Source organism: Musca domestica, unplaced genomic scaffold (genome assembly GCF_030504385.1).
Source record: "Musca domestica strain aabys unplaced genomic scaffold, Musca_domestica.polishedcontigs.V.1.1 8, whole genome shotgun sequence".
Lineage (NCBI taxonomy): Eukaryota > Metazoa > Arthropoda > Insecta > Diptera > Muscidae > Musca > Musca domestica.
In genome coordinates this window covers 679,967-700,589 of record NW_026712409.1, presented here as the reverse complement: position 1 = coordinate 700,589, position 20,623 = coordinate 679,967, and the positions used below count along the sequence as shown (strand labels likewise).

Here is a 20,623-nt window from a genome sequence, read left to right as displayed (position 1 = left end):
CTTGGGACTTGGAACATTAAGCCATGTTCGAAACCATGGCACAGTTGGCGGTCTGTTTTACTACAAATCAGAAGGTTACGACTGCGTGAAATATCGACAAACAGAATATTATTTTATGCAACAATTCAAGGAATAAGAAAGAAGCTTTCAAATACTCTTACTCTTTTCGAGAGTTATCGTGCGAACCGGGGCGGACATCGCTAGATCGACTTCAAACGGATTTGGTCCAAAGAGACCTAGGGTCGTTATTTCGACTAGGCACGTTTTGACCGTATCAAATGATATATACCACATGGCTGAGGGTATAAAAACGCAATTGAAGAGCAGTTTTTTTTGAACCCAAAAAATTGGGTTCAAAATAGTATTCCATTGACGTTAAATGAAAATTGCATTTGCTGCTGATGCCCCTTAACATTGATGAGTATGTTGTTGTGGTATCATAATAACAGGGGTAAATCCCCCTGGTGACAATATTTTGACTCTGTCTTGTCCTATCTTTATGGTTCTAAGTCTTTGCGACTAATTGCAATAGAGTAAACATTTAGGGAGCATTCTTAGATTGATTCATAGTAATTTCTTACAAAAAATCGCATGCTTCTGAGAGGAGTTTTTTTACGAATCGTTTGAGTTTTTTGCGTTGCTTTGCTTCCGTGTGTGTGTGAGTTTTTTTTTGTGTTAATCGAGGTAGAAGAATACAGGAAGACGCATCGACACAGCTGCTGGGACAATGAACTGCCAAACCAATTTTGGAATTGACAATTTTAAATTAAAAACTATTCAAATTTGTAATAATTGTTTTAATAACCTCCAATTGACGTCGAATAAGAAAACGCATAAAAATCTACTTATATTTGAAGAAACATTTTAAAAATGTTGATATATCAATGCTCCCAAGCGTCGGTGCATCTACCTGAATTCTTCTAGCATTTTGGTAATAGAAAATCAAACACTCTTGGCTCGTTCAATTCATATGTTTTGCTTTTATTTACACATCATCAATTAATTGTTATTGTGTTTGTTATTATTATTTTAATTATTGTTATGTTAATATTCTTATTATTACTGTTGCTGTATATGCTTTTTTTGTTGTTGTTAAGGTTTAGATAGTTGAATTGGTTCGTTGAATACGCTTTGCTATTTACACAAGTGAATAAAACTTTTATTTGTGTTTGTTTTGTGTGTGTGTGTTGTGAGCGAGTACCAAGGGTAAGGGGGATATCAATAATACATTAGAATATAAATGTAGGGATTATGGTTGTGGGCCCGGCAGACTCGATCACCAGCAATGGGGGAAGAAGAGGTCATTGCGATGCACACAAGGCTACCTCAGCTAGGGTCTTGAGGCGTTCTCTCTCAATGACGGAGGGCTTCTCATTTCTTCTCATCGACGATGATCTCGTCACCCGCCTGAATGTTGTAGCTGTACAACAGCTTGTTGGGATATCGCATCTCCTCCGGTCCAAATTCTCTGTAGTCCTGGTCCACGTAATACAGGCGCATTTTATTGGCAGCCAAGGGGATTATTTTCTCCAGCTTCACCTTGAGATCGGACACTGTGCGGTAGAGGTCGACATGGCGCGACTCGGATTTGTCGCCGTAGGTTAGGATTATTTTGACACGCTTGTCGGGCTTTAGACTGACATTGACCAGGGGATCCAGTTTGCCGTGCTTGGCAATCAGATCGAGATAACGCTTGGGCCGTTCACTTTCGGGTTTGTCCATGTAGTGACGGATGAAGGCTCTTTCGGCATCCTCGCGTTCGTCGGGCGTTATGACACCGCCTCCATTTAAGATGGCAACATTCGGCAGACGGGCTATGAGTAGCTGGCGTCTCTCATGCTCGGTACATTCCAGACGGTCCCAGAGGGGCCAGTTCTTTACTCGAAGATTCTTCAGCTTGGGAAATGTGGCCAATCGGTCTATGTCATCCCATGTGTTGATCGAGGCATAGCTGAGATTGAGGAACAGCAGGTTGGGAAAGTGCTTCTGGGGCAAATCAGTGTCTTCGGCGGCATCAGCGATTGTGGAATTGTCGTCCAACTTTTCGGGGAATTCGATGGCCCTTATGGGACAATCGGCCAGCACCAAGTTTTCCATGCAGGGAAATATCCGACCCAGGCGACATATTTCGGGCCACTTCTCCACGGGGTTGCCGGTGAAATGCAGAGTTCTCAATGCCTTGTGGGGGGAGATTTTTTTGTATTTCTTGGTGTGGGAAGACTCCTTGGCATCACAGCATTTGCAGCTATCACTATTTGCCGGGTCGGCGGTGGCAAGTTCGGCAGTGTCGATGAGCACCTCTTTGTAGTCGTTCAAACTTAAATGCAACTCCTCCAGTACGGGCAGATTCTCGAGCAGAACGTCGATACTCTCCCAGTTCAGATAGGTGCCGTTCAGGACAATGCCTCTTAGATTGGTGATGGGTGGGGCGGACAACTTGGTCAGGGGATTGCTCAGGTTGTTCTTGCTCAGATTCAGGAATTCTATGCGAGGCATGTGCTCCACGATCTGGAAGACCTCGTGCCAGTCCTGCAGTTTGTTCTGCGCCAAGTCGAGTTCCCGCACGCGACGGCATTTGTCTTTGATGCTCTCGAAATCGCCCGCACAGTCAATGTCGCAGTCGTTCAGCACCAACAGCTCTGGCACACACTGCAGGGGCGGTAACCTTGGTATGAATATGGAAACTAATCGGTTAGCACCTGTTCCAGCTGCTGCATCCGCATCTTTGTCTTTGTCTGCTTCCCCTCGACTATCGTCGCAATCGGAGAAGTATTTTCGTTCTATTGCTTCCAGTAGCGAAGGCATCTTTGGGGGTCGTTGTTGTTGGTGGATGGGGGGTAGGTCGCAATGAAGCTGCAACAATAGCTGCCTTTTGATGGAATAGCTGCAACGGTTATTCAAGTCAATCGCTCGACTGTTGGCATTTGATTCTTTCAAAGAGGTTGCGAAAAATCGATGCAATTCATAGCCTCTCTCTCGCTCGTGCTCCAACTATTGCTTTTTGTTTTGCTTTCTACTTCACTCGCTGTTGCTGTCGTTGTCGTTGCCGTTGTTGTTGGTTTTTGGTGCTTTGTTTACATATATTTTCTTTGTCGTTTGCTGAAAGAGGCCAATAAAAACATATGACTCGACCAACCAACCCACCAAACTGGTGGAAAACGGGACTTACTGTTTTGGGGCACTCAAACACTCACACACAGCCACTCAATGGCATGTGTCAGGGCAATCGCGGAGTGGTGGTCTTCCTACAAATATAGATTTCCTTCCGTTGACGAGAACTGCCACGAACGAGCAACTCTGAAGTGGTGGTCGGCTTGCGTCGTTCCTTAGCCCACGGCACGAGGAGTTTCCTTTGGATTGCCACAGCGAACTGAACCAGTTTGAGGTCTCTTTGTTTAGGCAGCTAACAAAGATAGCTAACGACAACAACAACTATACATCAGCTGTCGCCGCTTAGAATGTACATAGTCCTCTGGGGGCGACCTTCCAGCTGTGGCCGCTGGAGCAGATTTGCTAATCAAAACTTGCCACCTTTGTGCATCCACGACGTTAGTACGACACTGGCGATTCACCAATCTATTGCACGAACATGCAAAGGTAACATGTGTTGGTGCCTTTCCCCGCTCGCTCGCTCGCGTCCGCTTCTTGTGCAGCGCTTGGTCACTCGGTGGCAGGACGGACGGCCGTGCGTTATAGCAGCTGGGTGATGTAATTGCACTTTTGTTTGTTGCGTTTTTCCGATTCCGTTCGTTCAAGTGGCGAATTTATTTGTTTTCGATGATGGAGTGTTTTGCTGTGGATCTGCTTTTCAGGCTGGAACAATTTCGGGCTTCTGCATTCACTTTTAATTGCGCACTAAATACTTTTGGGTTCGAGTGAGTAACCGCGTCGCGGAATTGTAATGTTTCGTTTGCTGTGCCTGTGAATATTGGAAACTGTTTTTTCTATACTTTCGGGCTTTTCTGAACAAAGAAACAGAAACAGCGTCGAAAAAGCGTTCGGTGTAGTAGTGGTGGTGTTGGCGGTGATGGTGGTGGCGTTGTCTAAAAACAATGACTGCCTCTACGAGCGTACGTTGAAAACAAAAACGTTTGTTACGCTTATTTCGTTGTTAGAGTTCGTTTGGCTCTGCACAGCTCTCGTCTGGTCGGATCTGCTCCACTCTTGTACTCTGTGTGTTGGCACAGATTTGTTGCTATAATCGAATGTTGTGATGGTGGCGGCGGTTGCGGCGGACATTCGGGCACTATTCTAACTGCTCTTCTCTTTGGCTGGATGTGCTGTAAATGCGCTCTCAGTGCTCAGCCGTAGTGAATTGAAACTCTCGGGGAGAACCCACACATGGCTCTTGTGTGGAAAGAGTGGCGAAACAGCGTTTGATTTTGTGTAGGTCGTGTCTGCTGCCTGGATGTTTGAAAAGCGGGTCGCATTGTGGGGCGAGTAGTCACATCTGGTGGGGCCTTTTTCCTTGGCATTGTCGCGCAATATTCGATCGTCGCACAGTGTCTCAATAACGATTTTGCCGGTCAACATTCTGTTGCTTCGGAACATTTAGAGATGTGATTAAAACAGGCAATGTCTAAAGTTTTCCTTCAAGTGCCCAAGACTCTTGAGGAGAGACTTTATGAATGTCAAAGTCCAATTTTTTAAATTAGTTTTCATTTAACAATGATTATAGATTAGACAATAAAACTATTTTCGTAAAAAATAAGTTTATCAGCATATCGGTATTAAGGGTACTTTGAAGGTGTTAAATCAATGGACCCATGTTTTTCTAGAGTAATTTTCATAAAAATTGTATCTAGCCAGCTATAGATACAGATGTGTGTATATGTGTTGAAAGGGGTACTCTCTGCATTTTTGTCAATAATTAGAGAAATTAGAGAATCGACTGAAGATAAGACGAATCTGAAAACATTATAGCACGTCCGATGTAAGAAATGTTTAGTGAATAATCCATAAGGGTGATTATCGGTGACTCAAATAATTTTATTCCAAATTCTTGTTGATAATATTGAGACTGGGAGTTTGAAGAGGGGCTGAAATAGATAGAGATATACTCAAAACCGTTGGAACTATAGGTATATCGGGTACGTTTCAATTTTTTTTGAAGAGATCGGGTCAAAAATATTTATATTCGAACCGATCATCTTAGTGAACATCCAAACCTATGTTAACCAAATTTTGTCTTCTTATACCCAACACCACACTGTGGTTCAAAAGGAAACGATTGCAAAGGCATAGAAGTATAAAGATAGGACCAGACAGTAAAAATATGGCAACCCTGTGAAAATTCTCCTGTTGTTATGATATCATAACAACATAGTTAACAATGTTAACTGATTTAACCGCTAAGGCAATATGCACATTTTTGGAAACGTTTATGGAAAAGAATTTGAAAACCACATTTTTGGATTTTGCAAACTCTCTGTAATTGTGGTTTTTAAATTGACATGCCTCTGGCATGAGCTGTTAATGCATTTTTCTAGTCTTTACCATTTTAGGTCTTTGACGATTGTTCACATCGGCGTTTCGGTCCGTTTGCCCATCTAATTTTGTAAGCAATTTCCAGTCACATTTTTTTCTGATTGAGATGGAATTTTCCAAGAACCGTTCTTCGAGCACATGGACGAATTCTATTGAAATTGGTGATAATAGGTTTTAATTAAAATATACCTCAAATAGATTGGACGCCAAATGTGTAATATTGGGTGGATTTTGGCAATTTGGTTAAAATCGGTTCAAATATAGATGTAACTCAAATATATATATTTCATGCGGGTTCACATTTATTTTACACATACGACCGAGGATAAATGCGTCAAATTTAATGAAAATTGGTTCACATATATAAATACCTGCCATACATGTTTCAACCAATTTTAATTTACATCTGCTCAAAGTCATAACATGCTCTCTATACCAATGATATTAGGTACGAGAGGTTAGAGACATCACAAAAAGACCTCCGTTAATTTAGTGGAGACCGAAAAACATAAAGATATAGCCTCCATATTTTGGTTGCATCATCTCGGTATGATCTACTTCATATAAATTCTCAATATAAACGTTTATTTGCTGCGGGAAGTTCTGTTATGTTACTTCAGTGGAAAAACACGTCAACATTTTTTCTATTTATTTAATTCGGAATTTAAAAAAAATGTTCCCAAACCATATTGATAATAAGCTCTTTATTCTAGTACTGTAAATTCCTTCAATAGTTGTTGTTGTTTTCAAATATGTATCTGCCAGAGCAAGACTGCCACTTTCTATGTAGATGGTGGAAATAACCTGGCCCTGCATCAGATATAGAGGCCCCCAACATACGCGAACGATCAAAATAGGCTCATTTTTACCAGACGGTAATTTCATCAACGGTTTCAACGATGTGTAAGTGTGTGTGTGCCTATGTGTTGCTGGCTCTTTCTCCTCGGTGGATAGATGTGGCCGTGTGTCGCTGAATGTTTTGGGACACCAACGAGTCGAGTAATTGTTGGCAACGACCTTGCGGCCAAAAATAGTTGAGTGTTCTGAAATGTTTGATGTGGCATTTGGTATAGCCACCGTTCGGAGACCATCCGTCGGCCAGACCTCAAGGCATTCACGCTTTCAGCCAATGGGGTTAGTGTTACATGAGTTCGTTGGCTGTGACCTTTGCTAAGAATACACAACGGTTCGATGTTTACACACACCGCATGCATACATACCTACTTACATACATATGTATGTAGATCATCGAGTGCGTTTGCCAGAGGATCACTTATAGAATGCTCTCGAAACGATCGTCTTTCGATTCAACATGAAGGCCGGACAAGTTGAAAATTATTTGAAATTCCTTGTGTATCTTTTTTGAAGGGTTGGGTAGGTGCTCTAAACGTGGCGGTAGAATAAAGAAGCCAGCCAGGGCCCAGTAACTTTTGGCCTTGCCGGGTAACTCTATGGATATTCGTGAAACACGTTTTATCTCTGCATAGCCATAGCCATGTGCATGTGAAGTGGGGTGGGGTTGGGGTTGGGGAGAAATACGTGGCTCATAACTGGTTTACGCGGGGACACAAAGAAGCGAATCCGCAAGACAAAGTAAAACAAAACACACAAATATAAGTTTGACGCTCACATACACACAACCAACGAACACCTAGCACTGCCAAAGCAATTGCACTTCAGCCAGTTGTTGGAGCCCGACTGTGCGGACGGGGAAGGGGCAGAAGTACATTGGCAAATTAGCATTCCGTTGAGTGGGGAGTATTGCGTTGGGGCTTTGCGATTCGGGGTTGTTTGAACAGAATTTTAAAATGTGTATGTTCTCTGATTGCCATTCGCTCTTTGTAAAACAGCTGTAAAGCTTTCTAGCTTTGTGGTTCTCTCTCTCTCTCTCTCTATCACATAAAGCTTTTGGGAATCAGCTGATTTCTGTTTTAGAGTTGTATTGCTCTCCTTGTGCGTCTTGGTCGTATGCTTGTGTGCCACTTTTTTTCGCTCACATGCGATTTTGACATGTTTATGTTCTATTGAGTGGACCCTGTCAATTTAGTTCATAACAAAGTGGCCCCCAGCCACAAGTAACCCTTTTCGGTGTACTTTGAGCTCGTCATACAAACAACGTATCATTATTAGCCATCAACAATGGGGGGTGGGCATTGACCGACTTACACACATACATACACACATGAACAAGTTCGCGGGGCTCAGCCTGGGCTATCGCGTTCTTATAGTCGACTTTCTTGCCTTGGATGTGTGGTTATGTTTTTGCGAATCATGCCAGCCATTGAGTACTTGGCTGTTTCATACAAAGTGTGGGGCAAGTTCGGAGGTAATCATTGGAGAACAACACATGGTCACTTGTCCCCTCACTCTTGTTGTTAGTTGGTGCATTGTGTTGCCGAACGACGAACACGACTTAAGGAAAACAGGGCAGGTGTCTTTTTGCAGAGAGTTCTGTCCTTTGCCATCTGCTGGGCTCTGGCATGCTTCCAAAATGTCGAAGGTCATGACATGCCAAGGAAATCGACATTACTGACCTGTGGCGAGAAAGGAGTTTCCGCATTGTTTGCGAACAGAAAGTGTTCCCCATCGACTAAATGTCGGAAATAGAAGAACCTACTACCCCCTCTTCGTTCCCCCAACCTTCGAATTCCCCCAATAGTGATAACAACCTAGGTGATTCCAACCATAAATTTCAATGGACTTATCTCTTGGCTTTCACTTTCCACGTGATGGAGGTGATATATGCCCCATCCGTAATAAGAACCTTTCATTTGTTTTTGCCATTTTGTAAGCGATTGGTGGGGTAGATAATGTCGGAACATAAAAATACTTGATTGTGTACGCAATACGGTGTTGTGTCTGTGTGTACGAGGGGCATTTCTCCACGTATGACACAAATACCTGTTGGGTCAGCTCAACTAGGAGACTAGTATTATCCAGTTTGGATTTCCGTGGTGAATGTCGAGTAGAGTATTTATGGAATGAAGACTGGAGATTGGACTCAAAGATTTGTTATGGAGTTGATATGCTTTCGGTCTTGTCGGGGGAAATATACAAATCGGTTGGTTTTTTTGTTTTGGCTGAGTTTTCAACAAACTTGCCACTTTAAGTTCTAAGTCGGTGCTCCAATGATAAGTGTTTGCTCATTGAAAACCGAGTCGCCCTGTTCTCACTTTCTCCGGCTTTTTCTCCTCCTCCCCTTGAAATGTCATTGGGAAGATACGCCATTTCCTTCGCCACCTTGCTGTTTACCAGGCATTCCAATTTGTAAACGTGGCCAAATCTTAATTGGTTGCGGTGTTGGAATTTCAGCGAGATTTGTTTAAATTGTGCGCTCTTTCATTTCCACCGTAAAGTACTTTTGTGCTAAATGGCACGAATGTGCGACGCGCGGGGTATAATGGCACCAGCGGGGCAATGGCAGCAGATGTAATGGTGTCTGCGGTTGTGTGAGTGCGTCAGAATGTCGTTTGCCGTTGTAATCGTCGACAAATGAATTGCTCGAGTGGGGGTATTAACTCGTATCAAATTGTAAGACAACCTTCACCTTACATTGGATTTGCCGCCATCTGCGCCATTTGTTTGCTGAAGATTGTTTCTATTGCAAGTCATGCTACCGCAGAGTTGCCATGTGTCCGCAAACAAAAAAAAAAACATGCACTGTATGTTGTGCCGTATGATGGATACTCAACGGACTCGGAATCATCTCCCATTACTCATACGCGAATTTGCACAAGATTAAAGTTAAAGAAACAAAGAATTTTATTATTTCGTTGCAACGTTTTGGCCCGTTCTTATATTTTTTTAATCCTGTTTTGTTATCACCTTCTTTCGGAAAAATAAAGGATAAGATTCTCAATATTGGGTTTTCATTATAAGTTCTGTTCTTTAAAATAAATGCATTTCTTTCCAGAGGTATGGCAATGAAATGAGTAATCATTTGTAAATGTAAGTGCTAGTCACTGCATTTTTTACAGCGGCATCATTATCTTAATAAAAACAAATAACAATTTGCAATTCATTTCGTAAAATCAATTTTCAATTCAGATCTTCAATATGGAAGAAACGATTTGCGATATCATTTTTGTATTTGAATAAATTTTGCTGTTTTTGTTTTTTTTATGTTAAAAGTCAAAGGGAAGATGGTCCTTTTGCTTATCGAACAGTTCATATTTAAATAAAACTTGTAATAACTAAAAACGACTTATTTGCCAGACAGCATCATTCTTTATCTATCGGAACGATGTAATAATCGGTCAATGGGTATAACTCTGTTTTGTGCTATACCATTTAGACATGGAGGATTTTGAGAATACATTCAAAATTCTGCTTACAGTTTGATATTCGTAAAAGCAATACTATTCATGCTACACTAATTGGCAACGTCGTCAATGACAAGGGGAGTGTCAAAAATCGCGCACAGTACCATACACACACACGCGTACACCTCACAATCAAACAAAGTAGGTAAAGCTCGTGGAAATATTAACTAAACTTGTTTGAACGTTTTGCACATCTGTTGTCACTTTCAGCCTTTGCATTGCAGCGAATACTTTCCGAAGTGCCCCTACTACAGTGTTTGAGCATTTTACTTGGTACACCCCGGCTAGGGAGGTAGAATCGCGAAAACGCCGAAATACTAAAAATTCATTAAGGCCCACACTGTTGCCCATAACAAGGGAAATGCACTTTGCTCTCCTTCGTCCCTCTTCGTAGATTGCCATGCCCCATGCACTAGAGGTGTTGGCTGGTCTGTAGGGCAGTTAGATATTCACTCGAAGTGCCACCGCCAATTATTGCAGCGACTTATTGGCTTAAATTGTCATCTTTCTTTGTTCGATGGCTTTTCAGCAGCATTTCCATTTTGTTTTTGTTTACTTTGTTGTGAATTAGTGCGAAATGGACATGAACACAGACACGACAGACTCGGACATGGACATGGACACGGACATGAACTTTGCTAATGGGCACATGAACGGAGAAACGGAAGCGAATCAAGAAATCAATCAATTGTCTGACATGGAATTAATCAATGCGATTGGCTCTTTAGTCTTTGGCTTTCTCATTATCGTCCAGTATTTAGACATATTCTGTTGTTCGAAATTGGACATGACAGCTGAATGAGTGAACGTGAAAGTACTGTCAGACACACACACACAAGCACCCGCACACCGTCCAGCCATTTTACGAATGTTGAATTGGCGCACATATCCATGAGCATCCATTCGACCAGCAAAACTTTTCATTTCATTTGTCGGCTCTGATTTACACCCACTGCCAGGGGAGTGGGGTTGCACTTGATCTGTCGGACTGAAATGACTCAAAATTCAATGGTGTGTCGATTCGAATCGAGTCGGAGCATCTGTCCGACACATGTTTCTGCCTTATGTGCGCTTACACTTTGCATTCGCTTCATCGACGTTGCAATTGAGAATGAATGATGACCAACGGTGCTTTGGGAGAGAGCGTTATCATTCCGAATACGTCCGATGACGATAATGGCGAAGAGGTTGTGTATGGCAGACATGTTGACAAATATAAGATGAACTGCGCTATCGAGCCTCTGCTGGAGCATTAAGGATGAAGTTTGATTTTTTTTTTGGGTCCAAAGCGCCCATGTCGAATGGGTATAAACGATGGCGATGACCAGTAAGTTTCATTTCGAAATTTACTCAGGAAGAAAGAAATAGCTTCCGAACCAGTCCAAATTTGTATTGCTGTGGACTAGTCCAAATTTGTATTGTTGTGTGAGGAATCTGAACACTTGATAGACCGATTATCATCATCCTTTTTCTTTGTATTTTTGCCGTGTTCGATGAACACATTTTCTACGAAGGTCTATTTTAGGGCTCTACATTCTGCTCGAAAAGGTTGTCATAACCATTTCCATAAATTGGTTTCGGATATGACTCCAAAGTTATTTTCCCCTATTCCTGTTGTCGTTTTAGTCTGGTTTCGACATTTAATAAAGAATTTGGACAACAAAAACAAAGGTACTAGTTGTGATGACCCACCACCTTAAATGAAATGGTAATACAAAACATGATTGGCTCCTAAAACTTTGTCACACCCCGCAAGACGACTTTACAAAAACGATACCATTTCCAAATTATTTTTCAATTTCCCACTAAATTTATAATAATTTATTTCTAGAATTTCAAAAAAAAAAAAAAAAAAACATTTCACACACATGCACACGCTCAAGCACAAATCTTGGCAAATTGTTTAGCGTTTACACGAATAGTAAAAATATTGATTTATACTCCTTTCTTCGGCAAGCGATGTTTACTAAACAAAAACGAGAAATAAAAAGTAATCGACGCAAACAGTTGCAGAGAACGGGGCCAAAATGGAGCAACGATTCTGATATTAACACAATTCCACCGAAGCATTGTTGCTGCAATGCTGCTGTCGCTTGGACCCCTCCGCTGCGATCAATTCCTTTTGCCATCGTTCGGATGATTAGCGTTTGCCCTCACCGCCCCTCCGGGACCCACCCCAGCCATCATCGTCTGAGTTAATGGGTTTTCGTCGCAGCATAAACAAACGTATGGTGTTTAGTCAGTTCGTCGTTTTAGCAATGGCAGAGGAACGGCCACATATCCATTCGTCTGCCTAGGCACCCAGCTATCCGTCAGAACGGTGATGGCATCAAAGTGGAAGACGTAAAGGTGTCGACGAAACAAACAATTCATTCCTGGGCATCATGTTTATGGCTAATTAAACTGTCCATTAAATATTTACGGTGCGCTTTGTGGTAGACAGCCGGACGGACGAACGGTATCAATGGCGAAAATAACTAATTTATAGTTCATAAAGGAATAAAAATGGAAATCTATTGAAAAGTTACACCATTGGAAAATTAAACGAATGTTGCACACACGTACACACGCACGCTGTATTCACACAGACCATTGCAGACATTTGGAGGTTGAAAATGAAAAGCATTTTCCATTGGGGGTCTACGATGCGATGTTCGCTGATGGCGAACTCTGCTTGACAGACTGTTTACTTTTATTGTGGTCTTGTTCTTGCGATTGGCTGGCTGGCACCCCACTGTCTTGCGGTGAGGTCACAGCTTGGAGGAACAGCACCAAATGACAGAACTCACCAACGATATTCGATAGTGGGTATCGTCCTGTGGTCAATCTCAAAAATAAATGCCTTTTGGGGGGAATTTATCAGAGACGCCAGTCAAAGAGCACGGCATCAGCAAGAAAGTGTATCAGGATTCCTGCTCGTCTTGACATTACATTAATGGAAAAAAATTTAGGTCAGGCGAAATTCAATTTTATTTTGGACCCAACAAACCGTACTTTAGCTCTGCTAGTACGGTATAGCTCCCATGCAACGGTACCACCCCCCTTTAAGGTGTTTTCAGTGGTTTCGCATTATATTTTCCCACTTCTTGCAATGTGGTATGGACATTTCGATGAACTAATTGGTACTTCTTCTCTTGTCCGAAAAATGTACAGACGTCTCATAACGTTACTGTGAAAACGTTGTCACCAGGTTGGATTTGGTATCTTTTGCATTGGTATCTATTGCACTACTTGCGCATTTATTTGTGGGGGCTTTAAAAGTTCGCCTCCAATTCAAGAAGAAACCAATCACGTTCAAGAAAAATGTCGTTTTAGTCCTCCCTTAAATTATCATTTTTTTCTATTTTGCTCCCCACTGGATTAGAACTACAAAGATTTTTAAAAAAAAATATAGGCTCACAGTACAAAATAGGCCTAAATCTTAGAATATGAACTGTGTCAATCATTTCCATGGCAATCATTTCCCCGACAAAAGTTCATCAGTTTCCATACAATTATGCACATATCTACATATGTCATATTTATATCAACCTGAGATCAGGGGCGAAATTGACAATATTGGCGCAGACAGGATCAACATTTTAAGCAATCATTACGCAAGCAGAGTATATTTTTTAAAATAAACGGACCTGGACTGAGGGTCGTTCAACACTTTGGGATTCTGTTTTATTTTTGCTTGGACCTATGAATTCTAAATACTCTGAAGATAAGAAGTGTTATCCTAATATTGCACTTGCACTCGATTGAGGCTGAAGTAATCCAAGCACAAGTTCAAAACCATAATTCACATGAAATGTTACAAATAACATCCTCATTCCTTCGGTATCGAAATGATTACTTACTTAAAAACGGGACAAACGCATTTTAGTGAAAAGAAACGTCTTTGTTTGGAAACTTTATCACCAGCATAGAGATTTAAATCTCTCAATGGGCTTTCATATTTAAGGGATCGCACTTTTTACTCCTGATGCTTGTGGTCATTTGCCTATCTATGTCGTCATCGCGAACGGATTCCCATAAATCATGACTAGTTTTCTTCCTTATCCTTTCCATGTTCCCTCGATTCTCCTCCCATCCTGGAGTAAAGTGTCAGGGGATTTTCCATATATTTGTTGTCTACGTGTATCTGCACGTGTGTGTGTGTACATCGAATGCTGATTGGTTGTCCTTGCTAGCCAAAAACAATAAACATTGACAGCGTTGCCTTTGTGCCATCCGGTGTCGCGTTACGCACATTTCCAACATTTCGCAGTACTTTCGGAAAATACTACCTCGATGGTATGTCTGTGTCACATAAGTCAAATTAACAGCCTACTAAAGTGTGTCTTAAAGCAGACACACACACACACTCACACTTGGTCACATGCACAGACAGGTGTATTTATATGGAGTGGAATTTATGGGAACAACAGTGATTCAGTTATTTGCCATAGATTGTCAGTCACTGTGACAGAGTGACGCATTGGCAACCAAACAAAAAGTCGGGTCATTCCCTCCCTCACCCTTACTTCACCCCGTAGTGACCCTTCTTTACAGTTTCTTGAGTTATTGGTGGCTTCGATTTGTTTGTTTGTGTGTGTGTGTGTGTGTGATACCTGTTTAGGTGTATAATGGCTTTGTTGGCGTTGATGGTTCTTCACTTCCTTTGGAGCACAACCCGTGTTGAGTGCTGGCGTCTTTTCTGTTTTTGCGTTTCTTTGTGGCAGGGCCATGAGGTGTTGATTTGTAAACAAGAACAATTCAAATGTGCGTTGACGACTTGCCTGTGACGTACGGCGTGTGTACGTCAGGGTGGACGAGCGCTCACACAGTCACACATACGCGCTATGTTTTTATTATGTTTGGATTATATCTAAGTTGAAATTTTTACGATACACAAACGGAACACTCGGAACGAGAGCCACCGCCAACCGAGGACAGCTAGCTAACACACGCGTTTAGATTAACGTCAACTGTTTGATTGCGTTTCACAACGACGATCACTGTAGCCGAAATATGTCGATTCAATATCGAAAGGGGTTAATGATCGAGCTAATTTCTGCGTTTCGGCGTTTTTGCAGTTTTGCTTTAATTTTGCATTTGCCAATTCCGGCCCGCCACCACTGACTGAGCAACGATCGAAACGAGTCGAGATTTGCATATACATGATTGTGGCTTGTTTAACGATCACGTTTTGCCGGAGTAATGAAGCACAGTGGTTAATGCAGGACAGAGATAAAAATCATGAAAATGAGAACGCAAAGGCAATGAACTTAGCTGAGACCGAGGAAAAGACTAGAAAATTTATCTTAAATTCAAAATTGATAAAAGCACATAGGGGGTCCATTATGATATGCCTATAGAAAGAGAACCCGTTGCCGAATTTTCATTTTGTAGTTTCTTTCAGATACTAAATGTATAATAAAACAAGTCGGGTTTGCCGAGAGATGTGTACCATTAGCCTATGTCACTTAATTTAAATATATTTTGACGTTTTGAGAAAGATACCGAAGGAGTGGACCATATTGACTACTTCCATCACTTTATATGAAATACGTGATCATTTTTGGAAAATGTGGAAATATGCGTGGAGTACCAGATATAGTAGACCGAAGTGTTTCACTTCATCTAATACTGATACAAATATTGGGGTGTGCAGAAAGTCAGACATCTATTACCCATTTTACGGGAATAATTGCTAATGGAAAATGTAACCTTCTATGGGGGAGGTACGAGAAGAAGTGAGCCGATGAGTAAAATATTCACGTCATATAGCTCGCTGAGAGAAAAATTTATATATACCAAGTTTGAATAAAATCGTTAATTTTTTCAGAATAGGAAGGCCGATATCTATACGCTTCACGCCAGAACTTGTGTTTTTTAAAAATATTACGGAGAATCGGATGCTTATTTCGCATTTCGCGAATTTTTGGTCCTTTGTGGGGGAGGTACATGCTGGAGTGGGCCGATATTGTCCATTTTCGCAAATGACATATCCCTGATATAAATATAGAGTTTTGCAAGGTATGCACAATTATCATCTGTAAAAATGATGACCATTTGTGGTGGAAGTACCAGAAGGAGTGAACCGATATTGGCCAGGTCCGAAATCGATCTAAATTTGACAATAATATTACGATACATTGAGTTTGGATCAAGTCGGAGACTCCCAGCCAGACGGACGGACACCCCTAGGTCGACTTCAAACATCCTGAAACGGGTTTGGCCCAAAAAGACCTAGGGTCTAAATCCGTTATTTTGATGAGGCACCTTTTGCCGTATTAGGCTACAGGGTATAAAAATGATTTTCATTTTGGGACATAGTTTAGGCAAATTACAAATTGTATTTTTAAATCAATGTTTTGTCTAAAGATGGCGCCTTTAACGTGAGTAACGACATGGGAATCGGCAGCCAACATTCTGTGTCCTTGTCATATATTAGCAAAATTAAAGTTCAACCAAGTTTGCTTTTATTTTCGGATTTCTCGAACCCACGCATTTGTTACCAAGAAGCAATGATTGGGAAGACTGATGTTTCCGATCGAGCCACTTGACCTCATCCCAAAACCCATCGACACGGTTTGAGGCTAACGCTGGGGAATACAGGTTTGTCGGTTGTGAGACTTAAACCAACAAGCAACCTGAATAAGATTGGCCGGGATCTTTTCCAGAACTGTATGATTTTTTTAGAAGAGAAAAAAAACTCAGCTACATCCTGAATATATACCACTTCATTACCACAGTGCGCCCGGCGGTGGTAACCTCAACGAATTACTTCATTTTGCGGTAACGCTGACTGAGCGGAATTTAAAAATAAGACCTGATTACTTCCATTCAAAGTGTGTAACGAGACTTTGACGCTACTGGTGGATAGTGGAACCTCTGTGTAAATTTTCCGGGTATTCAATGCGTTCGTCTCCTGTGGCATCTCCGACATAAAATCTTGAAAAATCATGGCCAGTGGAGACACCTGGGCAGTTCGATGTGAATGCAAATATCCACGTTTTCCATTCCAAACTTATAATTTAATAAATTATAGTAGTTAGTGGTGTCCCCTTGCGTGTGGTTGTTTTTGCTGCTGCTGCAGCTGTTGTTGTTGTTGTTGTCGTTGACTGATGAAACCACCGCAATTGTGTATTCGTCATAAATATCTCGATAAGATTGTTTAATTAATACACTAAGTGGAAGTATTAAATGGCACCGTGGCACTGCGAGCGACGCTATCGCAGTCGCGCATTTTACTGCTAACCCCACCAAGTGCCGCCGACCCCCCGACAGATCGACAAACTAACATTGCAGTGCCATAAACTTTCCATGGTGTTAGAAACTATTTGCTATTGTTTTGTTTTCGCCGTACAAACATACGTACACACATATGTACGATTGTAAAAATAGACCAGCGATGATTAACGGGGGGAGGTGGCTAGGCGGTGATAGTAACTGTTACACTGCGGCCAAGTGCAAATTAAATTTAACACTGCCGAAGTAAAAGTGTTGCGTCTAAGGGGGCTAATGCCACAACACTGGACAAGACCTTGGAAGCTGGACGCGAATTTGTGCGGAAACAATTCTCATGTATTGGACTTTGGCAACCCGTTGTTGAATACCTGTGAAACCGAACAGTGCTTATCGTTAGCACATGATTCCCAATTTCGGCAATTACGATCCATATCAGTTGGTCGGTGGGTTACTATGGTCGGCTAACAAAACATTTACGGGAAACAACAAAAACGTCAAACGTTGCTCTGGGACTTCATTAAAGCAAATGCTCGTAGGATTAATGCGTCTAAATGCTGACAGGTGGTGAGCCTTCTAGTACTGGCTTCTTATGTCAGTCACTGGACATATTTATTAAGTAGGTGTATCAGCACACTCACATATTCCCCCCAAACACACACTTATACAGTCGGAGATAAGGTCTTTACATACACAGAGAATAAAAATGTTGTTTTTCTCCTGAACGGTTAGTTGTGGCCTGAAATTCGACCGGAAAAAATAACAATGTTTATGGCATATTTCGATATGGAACCAATTTAGTTATTGGCGTTAGCATTGGAGAGAATTTGTGAAATACGGTGAGGTATTGCCGACCACAGAAAACACCAAATCAGTTGTGTGGAAATAATCTATCGATGGAGTTATGCGGATGGGGGAAATGTCACCTCCCCCTTTGTGGCTGGGAATGTGGATTTTTTATATCATTAGTCTTTAATAAGCAGAGAATAAACATATTTCATTTGATTCAACCATGATCTGCGCCACCTAATTTTGCTCGAAATCCGTTTCACAACATTTGGGATTGATCTGGGTATTGTTCGCCTATCTGTCTGACTGCGACCATTCAGGTTGATAAATCTCTTCGAAACATTTTGAAATGTGATATAGTAATTCAGTTTGGTTGCAACTTAGCATATCGTAACATTAGTATCAGATCAAGGTCAGGTTTTGGTGTTCCCCCTTCAAGGATCAACTGACCTGAAAAGAGAAATGACCCACTTCATGTTGTATCCTCCCGCAACCGGTAAACATTTTGAAAGATTGTCATCTATAAGAGCCGCTTTAATCAGAATTTTGCACATCGTAATATTTGCATTAAATTTTATAGAAAATGTGCAAACATGGAAAGGGATATACTCTTCGTGGTATCTCCATCAAAAATATGTAAATGAAAATGAGAAGATCCACATACTTGGTGAATTAAAAGCCAGCCTTTCGATAAGATGTTAACCATGTGAACCTTCGTATGGTTATATTTGTTTTGACCACGACGGTTGTTAGTAGAACCATTTACGAAAAGGAAAGAAATCCTTTTTTCCGAAGTCGCTGGCTGGGTTTGGAAACATATATGTCGACAAAAGCGACTTCGGCCTTCGTACCGTGGCTTCAGCCGGCCTATAAAATATAATACTATGGAAACTACGGGAAAATCACAAAGAAATACATTTTTCCGGAGTCGCAGGCTGGGTGTGAAGACATATCTGTCGACAGAAGCGACTTCGGCCGTCGCACCGTGTTTTCAGTCCATTCTAAAGTTGAGCTCTGGGGACCCATGTTCTACATTTACCCATGAATTAATTTTGCCACTACCCTGTCTGGACTAAACAACTCCATTCGTTTGCAGATTTTCCCTGTGTATTGGACAGTTAGTTTTGCCATCGAATTTCCCACAAAGACTCTCTCCAGTCACCATTGAAAAGAGCAACTGGCTTTGTTCGCCATTGTATTATTCCTACATGGACGTGCCCCAAAGGAATACAGCATACAGTCATTAATTAGCTCCAATATTTGACAGACGAGGACGGAGCCCTGGCGGTGAATGTGACACAAGTATTTGAAATGGCATTGGTGTCAGTCACTGGCACTGTCAGCCTACGGATGTTTGCCAGTTGTTACGAGCATGTCGTCATTCAAGCCAACACCAATAAAGACGAGAGTGACGACAGCGTCATTAAATGCTGCCCAGCTCTTGTCACCGAAAAGCTCCCTGCCTTTCCGCCTGTTTTGCACAATGCTTGTACAAACAATCCTTTGCGGAATGAACGTGAGCCATTAAGGGAAGACGGGACGAGGAGCTGTGGTTCGTTAGATATTAACCCTTGTCCGTCGTTAGACGTATTTGCCATTTCGTCGTTCCTATGGAAATTATGAAGAATTGCAAGCTAAGGACACAGAGAAGAACCAGTTTTTCTTTCTCAGCTAAGGGATTTCAGACATGACCTGAGTGTGACCTAGCGTTACAATGATTTCCTAGTGGACAAGATGAGGTTAGATACTCACTCACCTTCGATGGAAACGCTGACCGATAGCTGTGTCGCTCAACTGCCACTGGTTGGGGTTTCAATTGCATCAACTTCCTTCCTCCTTCCGGATGGGGTGTGCGCAATTACCTTGCTGGGTTGTAATGGCGGGTTGTTCTTATATTTGTTTGTCGTCCACTTGCTACAATTGTTGCTTTTGTAGCGTTTAACTAGAAATTGGCTGTGGACGTGTGGCTGGCACTCCACCTTCCAGTTGGGTTTGCGCTGGACTTCGGAGACCCAATGTTCTTGACTCTGTTTTTCTTTCTGTAATAATTATTATTTATTGCTCATGCCAACAACACACAAGTCGCGCGCACACATACACACACACATCCACATACATATGCAAGAATATGGAGCAAAATCACCATGCAAATTAACTCGGCGGGTCGGCGTGCACGAAAGGGTGCCTGCGAGTGCCAGCGTTGTTGTATGTGTGAAGGATACTCTTTTCTATATGTATATATTTTAGTAGTGAAATACACGCAACAAATCGAATTTGTGTCCGTTTATGAAGCGTTGACGTACCGCACGCTCGTAGAAGGGGACTTTCACTGCGAAACCCGAAGAAGAAGACATGCCTTTCGCCACAATTCTGTTCTTGCCATTTTCGTTCGCTTCCAATAATAATGGCACTTATTGTGGTTATGGTCCCACACCGGCCACTGGGTATTATTAAAAGACGCTTACTAGAAAGCACCGCAAGCGAATTATTAGTTGAATATTTTCTATTCATTTTTCATTCCTTTCTCCAATAACGGGGTACAGTGCATTCGAAGTGACAGACAGCATGGCACTGCTGTTGGTGGTGGTGATGGTGGTGTTGGCGGCGACGAAGTCTATAACGAGTCGTTTGCATGTGGAATAGAAGGAGAATAGAGAGGGTGGAGAGTGGAAAGGTAGGTAAAAAAGTGCTCAGGAGGAGTTACAAATGGACTGGCCATGGAAGAAATGTCAGACGTTGTCATATCGAGTAATGGAAAGCGATTCGATTCTCGTCGTACCGTACTACACCTGTCATGGAAATATTCACCG

General features: G+C 41.8%; 2 protein-coding genes across 2 annotated transcripts in view; both read right to left on the bottom strand.

Moving 5' to 3' along the window:
• Positions 1 to 20,236, bottom strand: part of LOC131806583 (potassium voltage-gated channel subfamily KQT member 5) — a 38,964-nt gene extending 18,728 nt beyond the window's left edge. The window contains 1 exon segment of the mRNA XM_059130860.1: positions 19,570 to 20,236. Within this exon segment, the coding sequence (XP_058986843.1) occupies positions 19,570 to 19,635 (66 nt within the window). The 5' untranslated portion in view covers positions 19,636 to 20,236.
• Positions 961 to 4,386, bottom strand: LOC101901564 (tubulin-specific chaperone cofactor E-like protein). The gene is made up of 2 exons (XM_005177879.4): positions 3,170 to 4,386; positions 961 to 3,099 (listed from the first exon to the last, which is right to left on the bottom strand). The coding sequence occupies exon 2, from the start codon at positions 2,803 to 2,805 to the stop codon at positions 1,372 to 1,374; it is 1,434 nt and encodes a 477-aa protein (XP_005177936.1). The 5' UTR covers positions 2,806 to 3,099; positions 3,170 to 4,386; the 3' UTR covers positions 961 to 1,371.
• Positions 20,237 to 20,623: the final 387 nt, after the last annotated feature.

Bases quoted from the DNA above. Each gene is read 5' to 3' on its own strand.
- LOC101901564 (XM_005177879.4), bottom strand. From the start codon at position 2,805: ATGCCTTCGCTACTGGAAGCAATAGAACGAAAATACTTCTCCGATTGC.